Source organism: Malus sylvestris, chromosome 12 (assembly GCF_916048215.2).
Source record: "Malus sylvestris chromosome 12, drMalSylv7.2, whole genome shotgun sequence".
Classification (NCBI taxonomy): Eukaryota; Viridiplantae; Streptophyta; class Magnoliopsida; order Rosales; family Rosaceae; genus Malus; species Malus sylvestris.
The window spans coordinates 23202605-23216175 of record NC_062271.1 but is presented as its reverse complement, the minus strand read 5'-3'; the positions used below and the strand labels follow the sequence as shown (position 1 = coordinate 23216175).

Here is a 13571-nt window from a genome sequence, read left to right as displayed (position 1 = left end):
CCAATAGAAGCTCCCTTCTTGCACTTCTAAGATCTTGATTTGTCCGACCTTTTCTCTCTTCAACACCTTTGAAAATGTATGGCCCTTCTGACCGTCGCTTTGACTTGAACCTTGGTGAAGAGGCAACCGCGCCTTCTCCAGACAACATATAGCGACCATCCTTCTTATCCCCTACTGGTCCTCTTACCGTTGCGGATTTCATGATGAAAAATGATATGACCGCTGTGGTGGTGGCCAGGAACATTCTCACTCCCAAAGATAACAGACTTTTTTCCAAACGGTTTGATGAGTTGGTTGTTAAGGATTCTCTGGCTCTCAATGTTCAATGTGCAGGTTCTGTGTCGAATATAGCCCAACGCCTATTTGCTCGAACCCGCCAAGTTGAATCATTGGCGGCTAAAGTGATGAGTCTCAAGTAAGAGATTAGAGAGCCCAAGCATGAGAATAAACAGTTGCACAGGCTCGCACATGACTATGCTACAAACATGAAGAGGAAGCTTGACCAGATGAAGGAATCTGATGGTCATATTTTACTTGATCATCAGAGGTTTGTGGGTTTGTTCCAAAGACATTTATTGCCTTCGTCTTCTGGGGCTGTACCGCGTAATGAAGCTCCAAATGATCAGCCTCTGATGCCTCTTCCTTCTAGGGTTCTGTCCAGTACTGAAGCTCCGAGTGATCACCCTCCGGTGCTTTCTCTTTCTGGGGCTATACCGACTGCTAAGACTTCTCCTAAGAAACCTTTATGAATGCCCCCTCTTATTTGTTTATTTTGACTCATGTATATGTACATATTTGTAACTTATCGGAGATATCAATAAATAAGCTTTGCTTCATTTCATCGTATTATGTTAAATACACGAAAACCTTCTTCACTAAGTTCTTTGAATTTTTCTTTTGTTGAAGCTTGTATGTTGAAGATTTGTGAGTGAAGCATGTAGGTTGAGGTAGTGTTCCCTTAATTTCTCAAGTGAGGAAAACTTCTCGGTTAGAGACTTGAAAAATCCAAGTCACTGAGTGGGGTCGGCTATATGAATCTTAGAACGCCATTGTGCTCGGTCCTGTGTCATGTCCTCTGTTAGATCCAAGTACTCTAAGTCTTTTCTTAGAGTCTCTTCCAAAGTTTTCCTAGGTCTTTCTCTACCCCTTCGGCCCTGAACCTCTATCATGTAGTCGCATCTTCTAACCAGAGCGTCAGTAGGCCTTCTTTGCACATGTCCAAACCACCGTAATCGATTTTCTCTCAACTTTCCTACAATTTCGGCTACTCCTACTTTACCTCGGATATCCTCATTCCTAATCTTATCCTTTCTCGTGTGCCCACACATCCAACGAAGCATCCTCATCTCCACTACACCCATTTTGTGTACGTGTTGATGCTTCACCGCCCAACATTCTGTGCCATACAGCATCACCGGCCTTATTGCCGTCCTATAAAATTTTTCCTTGAGCTTCAGTGGCATACGGCGGTCACACAACACGTCGGATGCACTCTTCCACTTCATCCATCCAGCTTGTATTCTATGGTTGAGATCTCTATCTAATTCTCCGTTCTTTTGCAAGATAAATCCTAGGTAGCGAAAGCAGTCGCTCTTTGGTATTTTCTGATCTCCGATCCTCACCCCTAACTCATTTTGGCCTCGATTTGCACTGAACTTGCACTCCATATATTCTGTCTTTGATCGGCTTAGGCGAAGACCTTTAGATTCCAACACTTCTCTCTAAAGGTTAAGCTTCACATTTACCCCTTCCTGAGTTTCATTTATCAACACTATATCGTCTGCGAAAAGCATACACCAAGGAATATCATATTGAATATGTCCTGTTAAATCATCAATTACCAACGCAAAAATGTAAGGATTTAAGGATGAGCCTTGATGTAATCCTACAGTTATGGGGAAGCTTTCGATTTGTCCTTCATGAGTTCTTACGGCAGTTTTTGCTCCTTCATACATATCTCCTTTATAGCTTGGATATATGCTACTCGTACTCCTTTCTTCTCCAAAATCCTCCAGAGAATGTCTCTTGGGACCCTATCATACGCTTTTTCCAAATCTTTAAAGACCATGTGTAAATCCTTTTTCCCCTCTCTATGTCTTTCCATCAATCTTCGTAAAAGATAGATTGCCTCCATGGTTGAGCGCCCTGGCATGAACCCGAATTGGTTGTCCGAAACCCGTGTCTCTTGCCTCAATCTATGCTCAATGACTCTCTCCCAGAGCTTCATTGTATGACTCATTAGCTTAATACCCCTATAGTTCATGCAATTTTGTACGTCGCCCTTATTCTTGTAGATAGGCACCAAAGTGCTCTTTCGCCACTCATTTGGCATCTTCTTCGTTTTCAAAATCCTATTGAAAAGGTCAGTGAGTCATGTTATACCTGTCTATAAAATATGTCATATTACTAGAGATTTTTTTTTTAAATTTTTTTATGAATTTATGGCCCCCAAACCGGGATTTTTTTGTTTTTTTTTTGCTTTAATTGCAAGTCATTTACTTGGTAGAGTCCGAGACATTATAAGGTTTTGCTTTAATTCCAAATATGCGGCTGCGTTTGAGAGTTTAGATATTGAAGAGAGGTGATAAACAGATAACGTTTTAAGGCAGTGATGAAAAATAATAATGTCTATACATTTTAGTGTGGGTTTAACGAAAGTTCATAGTTTGTATTGGTTTTATGCATTGTCATGTGAGGATAGTTTTCTTGTCGTGCGGGACGCTCTTTTCCCTTAGACCGGGTTGAAAGCCCCAACAAAGTTTTATTGAGGTCCAAAAAGCACACCATTCTTAGTATGTACGTCATCTCCGCTTTACAATAAAGATCGTACTTTCCCTCAAAAAAATTCTCATCGATCTCTCTCCTCCCTAACATTTGATAATTTAACTCATTAATGCTATCGTTTTTAAAAATAAATAAAAATAAAAAATAAATAAGGAGATCATAAAAAGGAAATTTGAAAATCCCATTTCACAACTTTATAATACATAAACAAAGACTTGCACATCCAAGACCAATACATATATTAATTATTGAGAAAAAAAATGTGTATATTATCAACTTCAGCAATCCAAAAATTAATTCAACTTGCTTGAGCAAATTGTTTCATTCACTCAAGCAACAAAGCTTGAATCTACATATAGATAAATTTGTTTGTTTATTCATCCTCTCTTTCTTCTTCATCTTCTTCTTGACCATGTGTGTGTGCCTTTGAGTCTGCACAGCTCAATTTTCGTTAGGTTTCTCTACTTGCAATAACAGAGGCTCCTTTTGGCTAGGTTAACATTTTGGGAGATCCTTTGGAGGTGGAAGAAGAGATTGATTAGGTCCTTTGCCATTGTCCACCAAGAATGCCATCTTAAGCCCCCATGTTGTGTGCACTTCCAAATGGCAATGCATGAACCAAACTCCTAAAATTTATACACAAATTTGGGAAGGGGGGGGGGGGGGGGGAGTTAAGACCAACTAAAAATTGTATGCACTGGTCATGTGTGACATCTCTCTACAACATGCATGTGAATCCCATTAGATAATAGTGGATTCTACGTATATGTTGTGAGAAAGAGGTTACATATGAAATTTTTTTAAGATGATTGAATAGAATTTACCTGGATTATCAGCGACAAATCGAATAGCTGTCCATCCGCCGGATGGAATATTAGCTGTGTTCCTTTCAACAGGATCAACAAGATTGAACTTCTTAGGATCCGTCTTGGGGTTATAGTTCCCAACGCCCCTACCCACACAAAAGAAATTGAATCCATGCAAATGGATAGGGTGGTTCTCAGGGGCTATAGTCCCAGTGTCTTGCAACACAAGTTGAACTGTTGAGTTATAAGCTAGCCTATAAAGCTTTGTGCCATTTGTAGTTGCCAAGCTTGCATTAGCCGGTGGACCTCCAGAATAGTTGAAAGCTGTCGGCGGGTTGCCGGGGAAATCCGTGGTAAAAACCCCACTTTTGTTGAAAACATGTGCTTGAAGCAGAGCTGTGGTTGGCATAACAAATGAGACATTGTTAACACTACCCACTACTCTGCTTCCATTACCAGCTTTGCAACTGGGGCATGGATTAATCCCAAGTCCAACTGTGAACAAAAGATTGTGATCGATTTTTAATGGGACTTTGGCTGGAAAATTGTTGGAATTTAGGGCTTTTAGAGAGTTTATGAAGCTGTTAGCAACTTGGGTTGCGTTTTGGGGAGGTGGGCTAGTGAGGGTTGTAGGTGTGCTAGCAAGTGTGCCAGTATAGTGAAGAGTGGCGGTGGCGGTGAGGTTGTCAACAGCGATTGGAGAGTCCATAAATGGCGAGGCTGCCACCATGTACTTGCCGGAGTTTTGATTGGCCGTGACTAGGGCATTGGTGGTTTGTCCCGGGGCAATCACAATGGTGTCCGTCTTGAAGGGTTTCACATATGTGGCATCTACTTCCACTATGGTCAAGTTGTGTCCTGCAATTTTGAAGAAGAGCTCCTCATTGAGCGCAGCATTGATGATTCGTAGAAGGTAAGTCTTGCCGCTTTCCACAGGCAATGTAAAGCCACCTGCATTAGTAAATATCATCAGTAATGTTCTCTTATCAGACAACATTTTATTTCTATTCAGAGCTTTACGTACCTTGTGAAGAACAATTTGGAACGACACCTGGATGACCGTTAATAGTGTGAGCATCTGATACATTAGGTGCTATACCAGATTTGAGAGCCTGATTGATCACAGTTTCAGTATCTGATTTCCACCATTCACCTGCAATTTTCATATTCTTAGATCAAATTATATAAAATCCCAAACATTGATCACCTTAATTGTGTTATTATTAGAAAGAAAGAAAATCAATTTAGTCTCACCTAATACCACATTTACTTCCTTGTGGGGTGCTGGGAATGGATAAGGCACCCCACGCTTGGGCAAAATTACAAGGGCACCGTGGACAGTTGCCCTTAGCCAGAGAATATGTGCATGCCAAAGAAGTGTGCCTCTTTGCCCTGTGATGGTGAAGTTGTACACATAGCTTTGGCCTGTGGGAATTGGACACTGTGTGATGTATGCCGGACCATCTGCCCAACCGGTTCGTAGTTGCCGGATACCATGCCTGCCGGTTCAAAAATTAATTTGAATTTTACTGTAATTTAGACGAATGATTCATCATAAAGTGGTATATGATTAAGGTGGCAATTAAGTTCTCACCAGTGAATGGAAACGTTATACTTGACATGGTTGGTGACTTTGACAAGCACAGTATCGTCTTCCCTGGCATAGAGAGTTGGCCCCGGGAACTTGCCGTTAACGGTAACTATTGGCTTACTTGAGCATAGTTTAGTTTTATTTCTCAGCACCACCTGCGCACATTATCAACATGACAATGGAAAAATCAAAGTTAATATTCTAAACTACTCTAAGTCACAGGAATAGAGATTCGAACTTGTGTAAAAATTAAGAGACTGATGTGTTATGCTAACCAACTAGCACAACTCACATCTTCATGTTAAGACTTATGATTAACTGAGTGTATTAAGTAAGCTAAGCAGTTAATTAGTTATCCAAAGGTGTAACTTTTAGGTTTTGAGGGTGTACCAAGCTTACATGTACTTTCCATTTTTGAGTAATAAATCCGTAACTTTGCACTACTTAAGTGGACTCACCCTCTCAGCTAGCTTTAAATCTAAGAAATCCATGTCTGAGATTATATGATTTTGGTTTTATCTGAAATTTCCACTTTGACATTTCTAATATCTTTTCCACATTTATAATTTATCTATGCATGTATGAACAAATTAAAATCAATTGTAGTAAAATTGAGCATGAAGATCCTCATGGCCAGAACAAATACCATACACAGCAAGAACACAATTAGTGTATACATAGACGACGGCACGATTTCCATGCAGACGACGGTGAAAGTCCGTCACCTGTGACCCTTTTTTGTAGTAATGTACGTAACAAGAAACCATGTAGCAAGAACAACGTTGCTAACAGTACTTACATTAAACTTGTAGTGGCGGACTCTGCTCTCAACCAAAGCAGGAAGAACGCATGCCAGAAAAAGCACAATAAATCGAATCGACCACACCATTTCTCAATACTCTTTCTGAATATCTGTGCACTAGCTAGTGTACTAGTACGATAAACTTCGTTTCTTAATGGTTTTTGTTGCTATTGGTGTTGCGTTCATGGTCATGACTTGCCAGCGCAAGCTTATAAAGGGTGACGAGAGGCACGGCTGTGATGTCGTTTTTCCAGGGTAGGTGGACGATGGTAATCTTTGAAAACAAGATTCTTAAGTTAACCCAAGGTTTTCTCTGTGATTTCTTACATGTTACATAAAGTTTTTAATTTACCAGCTTCCAGCTGCATATTTTTGGTAAATGCTGTTTATAATATGCTTATTAAATTCCCCTTTATCTGATTTAATCCTTTTTGTTACCAATTTGGTTAATCGGGTGGACTTTGTAAAGTGTTTGGGACAACTTATACATTAAGTATATGGGTCAACCCAGCAGCTGGTTGGCCATTTGGATATGCTTATATTAGTGAGGTTTGTTTTTTTATCCATTCATTAGTAATAATTTTGAGTATATTTGGAAGCAAAGTAGTTAATACCAAATTTCTTATACATGTTTTAGCATATTATGAACCTAAATTGTAACATCCCACATCGTCCAGGAGAGTGATCCTTAAATATATATTCTCATTCCTACCTAGCATGAGGCCTTTTGGGAGCTCACTGGCTTCGGGTTTCATCAGAACTCCAAAGTTAAGCGAGAAGGTGGCCGGAGCACTCCCATGATGGGTGACACACTAAGAAGTTGCTCGTGAGTTCCCAAAAACAAAACCATGAGGGAATGGTAAGCTCAAAGCGGACAATATCGTGCTACGATGGTGGAGTAGGCCTGGGAAGTGGTCTGCCCAAGGCCGGGATGTGACAAATGGTATCAGAGCCAATCCCTGGCCGAAAATGTGCCGACGAAGACGTTGGGCCCCTAAGGGGGGTGGATTATAACATCCCACATTGCCCAGGGGAGTGATCCTTAAATGTATATTCCTATCCCTACCTAGCATGAGGCATTTTGGAAGCTCATTGACTTCGGGTTCCATCGAAACTCCGAAGTTAAGCGAGAAGGTGGCCGGAGCACTCCCATGATAGGTGACCCACTGGGAAGTTGCTCGTGAGTTTCCAAAAACAAAACTGTGAGGGAATAGTAAGCCCAAAACGGACAATATCGTGCTACGATGGTGGAGCAGGCCCGGGAAGTGGTCCACCCTAGGTCAGGATCTGACATAAATAAAGGTGTCAATACTAGAGTCACCAATTATTATTTTTATTAAATTTGTTTGCCAAATAATGTGTAAGTGTATGTGTTAATAACATGTAATATTTAAACTAGCCAAAAATTTAAATCAATTATACACTGCTGCATTATTGTGAACGGATATTTTGTTTTCAGTGCTACTCTATAGACAAACCAAAACATTATAACAAATTTTCAATTACCAGAGTGCAAAACGGCCTGAAATAAGCATTTTACATTTCTTGTTGGCCGGATGATAAATGAGTTCCCAAATTTATTCATCCATTGGAGTAAAATTCACATTTATATACGTCGAAAATTCAAATAATATGTAAATGTAATGCCGAGATGCTCTCATTCCCGATATTTTAAAATAAGAAAAACAATGGCATTCCCAAAGAAGCTCCGCTAGCAAATAGTACTCTTGCTTGAGTTAATAACCAAGTCATATTACCCATTAATTTTAACAGGTCAAGTTTAGGTCAGGTCATATTACCCGTTTATTTAAACGGATTTGATACGACACAATTTGTTAAAATATCAAGTATGTTATGAAAATGATACAAACACTGCAAACATGACATGATCGATTACCATCAAGCTACATCCCAATGGACCGATAAGATTTTGGGAGATTTTTTTGACATTTTTAAGCTATTAATTAATTGCAGAAATAAGGGCATACGTATTTGGTATTTCATCTTAATTGGATGCTTAGGTATTTCATCTTAATTGAAGTGGTAGTAAAAAGCCAAATACATGTAGATCTGGTAGGTAGTGAAATGCGTATAGGGAAGTATAAAATACTAAACATCTACTGCATGCCGCCTAATTGGATGCTTAGGGAGCAAATTAGCTTATGGTTGGGAGATGACTTTCACGTCATAAATCAGATAGGAGCTCCAACAGATGGACGATGGACGACATGATAGTTTGTTTGAAAGCCGATCAAATTTAAACCGAAGGTGGGTAGGTCACTCAGTCTTCTTCAAACTTCCTCTTCAGCATGTTTTTTTTTTTTCATCAACTTCTTCTGCTTTGTCCATATTATTTCCCCTTTTTTTTAAAAAAAAAACCTACTGTCTCATCCTCCCACACAAACACATGACTGATTACATTAAGCGTACTTGACAAATTCACATGTACGTTGATTAGAGGTTATGAAGGTCAATTTGGTTGGAAGTCAGTCTTCATCATGCTTAGCTATTTTGCTTGAGATAACCATGTTACCGTTATTATAGTAAATTAATTGTGAGATTGTGATTTCTCGATCGATGTACCATACAGTATAATCAGTAGCTTAATCATATGTTATAACACAAAACTTAGTAATTAAGATTTAGTTTCAGTATTGTATGATAATTTCTTATTTGTAATCTTCATATACATAACTAGATATATTGAGTCACCAATATCTTCTAGATATGATAGTCGAGTTTGTTTAAATGGAAAAAAAAGGTAGAAATTATTTTGGCTAGGTTATGAGTCATAGTGCCAGTCAATTAAGACATTGATAGTATAAACTGATATCTAATCTCATTGAAACAATGGCACATCCAGAACAAGGCGAGAATTCATGTAACTTTCATTGAAGACACGACTTCATCTTAATATCTTGAATCTTGATGAAGCAAAATTTCCGCAGCTCAGAAATTAAACGTTGAAGAAGGTTCTGAGGTTGCGACTAATCCATCAAGTGTTATAACAAAACTTTCAATGAAGTTGCAATAAAACTTTCATGAGGTTGGGAAGCTATATAATTTAATATTTAGTTCGATTTACAAATAACATAAATGTTCTCTTAGTTATCAAATGATTAAAGAATGCATGGACATCATTCACCTTCAAATTTGATATTAATGTTGAAAAATAAATAGATGTGTGTAGGGGTGGAATTTTTTGCCAAATCACCATATCAACCGAATTATTAACCGTCTCATACCAAAGTTGTGCCAAAAATTTTGTACCATTGGTAATGGTATGGTTTTTGTACCGTATCATACATTTTCGGTACGGTAATGGTATTCAAACAATTATCAATGGTATACCGTACCGTATCACTACTATTAATATTATATCATTTATTTATTTATTTATTTAGGTATTATTATCATTATATATGCACTTTGTATTTTTTTTTTTCCTAGTCATTTATCCAAAACCATCCTCTCACCCTCTAACCTTCACTTTCCCAATAAAAAAAAAAGAAAACTAATAAAAATGGCTTGAAAACTCTGAGTTTTAATGATAAGAACAAAATAAAGGGTGAAGTGAATAGTACCATGATTGACTTTTTAGTGTAAAAATGTGATTTTTCGTTAAAGTGAACAGTACCAGGAGCTTTTCGTTAAAGTTCCCTAAAAAAAAGTCTAGGCCTTCTTGCCATTACGACTTCATCTTTTCACTCATCTTGTCATCGACTTCATCTCTGTTGCTCCCTTTCCAACGACTCTCTCTCTCTGCAGTCCATCTCATCTTCTCCTTCATCAAATTGGGTTGTCTTTCTACCCAGCTTCGTCTATCAAGTTAATTTTTGTACAATCTTAAAGAATGTAGAGATGGAATTTAGGATCTTTTTACTATTTTTTTTTTTTAGGGATGCTGGGTTTCAGCAATTCTTCCATCTATTTACATTTTTTTTCTTAAATGAATCTCTATAAAATTCTCATAATTAAATAAAAAGTTTTAGGAACCCAAAGAGAGCGGCCAAAACACGTTTGAGCCTTGAATTGGGTCGGAAAAAAAAAAATTTGGCCCAAAAGAGTGGCCCCTAAAAAAAGTGATAATTATCATTTCCATATCATGTCAACTGAACTATTTGGCATGCCAAAATTCGGTATATCGAAAATTTGGCAAGGGAATGATAATAGATTTTGTCATACCAAAAATTTGATATGGGTTTTGGTATGGTAATCGTACCAATACCACCCCTAGATGTGTGTAGAGCCAAAAATAATTCAAAAATCCAAAATACAACACATGAACTTTTACACAAAAAAGACAGGAATGCCTTCATTAAATGGGCAAGACCCACAAATCTCTCATGCTCATGGCAAGGAGTAAAAATCAAAGGCAATAAAGATTGAATTAATTACTAAATCATATCTTTAATACATTCATAATTAAAGATCAACTCAAACAAATAAGGAGTCATCATCACAATCATCATCCTAAAATAGTATCTCATAATTAATATATTTGGGATTTATTTTTTCCTTATCCATCCTAATCCACCTTGGCCAATGGAAAGTCGCCTTGCGTACGGCCAAAACCCTAACCCTGTGCTTGGCCACCTCCCTATAAATGCCCCATCTCCACCAAGTTCTGGTAAGATTTTGTTACGAACTTCTCTAAACACTCAACTTTTTTTTCTTCAAAGAAACTGACTTAGGCATCAAAGACCCATTGATCAAACCAACCCCCCCTCCCAATATCTCGTGGCCGTGTGAGGCTTATGCCTTGACCAAAGAGTGTTTATTTGTTTTGTAGGTACAAATTCATCCAAAACTGAAAACTGCAAAGTTTTGCTACCATAATGTACTTTCAATATTTTAATCTAAATTATTAACATCGAATTCATTTGAATAAAAAAAAAAAAATATATATATATATATATATATCAACTTCATAGATTAGTGATCATGAATCTTTGACGAAGAGAACAAACTTATCCAAACAAAATGCTATGAGATGAATTTGAAGAACAACGGATTCTTATACATTGACAGCATTGCAGTTGGGTATGATCCATGAGCCTATACAATGTTAGGCCAGCTGAAAACATATGCTGGGAAATTTTCATCCCAAAAAGGGCTGACCAAATGTTAACTCAGGAATATCATGGGCTAGTCAAAGATATAATGAATGTTGGGTTGGGTCATGTGTATGCAAGTCATTCTATTAGCCCAAAAAAGTGCCCAGTCTGAAGTTTTACCAAAGAGCTTGTAGCTGACACCCATCCGAGCTTCAAGAAGCTCGAGAGGTGTATTCAATTGATATTTTTTTTAATTTTGAGAGTTTGTAAGTTCATGAATTTTGATGAAGCATGTGAGACTTCAAATGGACTTACAGAGAATTCTGTATGAGTTTTAGTAGAGTTTGTGAGAATTTTATCATGAATTTTAACGAATAAAATTTCGTGAATTACCATGGACTATTTAGTGGCCTATTTAATGAGCATTTCCACTAGTTTCAATTTTCACTACTTGAAATAGTGGTTGGCCATCATCTGTGATGTTAGTGGTGATAGTAGTTGTGGTGGTGGCGATGGTGAAAGTTGTCGTGATGGCCATGAAAACGTGGTCGCAAAAGTACGCTGGGAATTGAGGTGGCAATGGTGATGGAGTTAGGTGTTGATGGTGGTGGGGAATTGGGTTGGTGATGGTGATGGGGGTGGGGGTGGAAGTGGTGATGGTCATGACAAGGCGGTGGAGGTGCCACGAACGTCGCAGTAGTAGTTTGCAGTGAAGACATTGTGGTTAGGAGGATGGTTGCTAATTATATACTTATAAGAGGGAAAAAAAAGTCTATCAAAATCTTAGGAAGAGATGCTGGATTTGTATGTTCTATATACATTGTAAAATCTATCAAATCTACCATAATTCAGTGTTTTTTATAATCATTTCAAGCTAATGAATTTTTTAATAGAGTCCATAAAATTCAAGACTACCCCTAACTAAAGTCTTTAAAATTTTTGATTGGATACTCTACGATTTTTTTTTTATGTACAACGATATATTTATATTATAATGGTAGGAAAATAAATTGGTTTCAAACTTATCATTCACGAGATTCAAACCTAAGACTTCTCATTTACAAATAAAAAAAGAATACATCTAGATTGTTATAACATAAGAATACTCTTAAGACTTTCAAACTCTTTCAAAATTCTTCAAAATCTCAAATCAATGCACCCACAAAAACTCGTAGGCTTTCTTTGATGGGTCAACTTAGACATCCTAGATTGGGATCCAAATTTAACCAAAAGCACTTCTAATAATGTTTGGAAGTGAAAACTAAAGTGCTTATAAATTAGAGAGCACACTGCTCTTCATTTTTTTTTTTTTCAGAAAACACTTGATTTTTATTTTAAATTTTTCAAAGCACTTGTTATCGCTTCCTATAGTAGCTCTTATGAGCACCAAATTACTTAACAATAAAAAAACTAAAAGTACTTTCAAACTAAATGTGCTTCTTGACGTGTCCATACTAAACTGCTAAAGGAGGCCTCAATTGTCAATTCGAAGGCAAAGGTTGGTAACAACTCCCATGCCTTTGCCTAAAAAGGTGTGCCAAGAAAGCAAATTCTAAACATGTAGATTTTTTTTTTTGTGCGCCAACCAAAGATGTAGAACTAAAATACATGTAGCATCAATAAGATCTGTTGCATAAGTAGGATTGTCTTTCCTTCTAATTTTTTTTCTTTTTTTTATTTGAACAATTATAGTTAAATCATATTAATATTTTGTATTAATTTTTAATAATCAGAAGAAGATAAAAAATAATTTGTGAGAAAAAAATGAGAGAAAATAAATATAAGACGAAAAAGAATCGTATTCTTTGCCGCAAACCAATCATATAAGATTTCAAAGTTAATGGCATTTAGCAATCCAATTTCTCATCATTCCCAAATTGTCACTTGTCACCACCACCTCACTGCTATAGCTGAAAACGACACAAGTCCTGCACTATATTTATGTGCAACATTGAATCAAGGCTAAATAACCTAAATGGTTTCTGAGATTTGCATAACACATCACTTTGGTCCCTAAGATTGAAAATCAATAAAAATGGTCCCTGAGATTGTCCACCATTCATCATTTTGGTTATTCCGTTAAAAACTCCATTAAGTGTCACGGAGCTCTTGGCGGAAGTTTGGGCAATTTTCAAAGCTTCGTAACTTAATCGTTTCTTAACCAAATTCGACCCATAATATATCAAAATGAAGATAGGAAAGTGTAGAACAAAATGCTCATAACTTCTTCAATAGGAAAGTACCATTCTCTTTGAATTCTCGAGAAGTATGATTTTCGTTTTTGAAGAAGTTATGAACGTTTAATGTTTACCCAGTTTCCGACGAGTTTTTAAAGTTTTCCCGCGGACCAGTCAACTTTGAGGCTATTTTCCGGCTATCTCCGGCAACCATTGGGCTTCCAAATAGGTATAATCTTGTTCTACACTTTCCTATCTTCATTTTGATATATTATGGGTTAAATTTGGTTAAGAAACGATTGAGTTACGAAGTTTTGAAAATTGCTCAAACTTCTAGCCAAGAGCTCCGGGACA

General features: G+C 37.3%; 1 protein-coding gene across 1 annotated transcript; it reads right to left on the bottom strand.

Moving 5' to 3' along the window:
* Positions 1 to 2944: 2944 nt before the first annotated feature.
* Positions 2945 to 6161, bottom strand: LOC126593361 (laccase-4-like). The gene is made up of 6 exons (XM_050259408.1): positions 5981 to 6161; positions 5185 to 5336; positions 4845 to 5089; positions 4615 to 4743; positions 3609 to 4541; positions 2945 to 3410 (listed from the first exon to the last, which is right to left on the bottom strand). The coding sequence occupies exons 1-6, from the start codon at positions 6068 to 6070 to the stop codon at positions 3280 to 3282; spliced, it is 1680 nt and encodes a 559-aa protein (XP_050115365.1). The 5' UTR covers positions 6071 to 6161; the 3' UTR covers positions 2945 to 3279.
* Positions 6162 to 13571: the final 7410 nt, after the last annotated feature.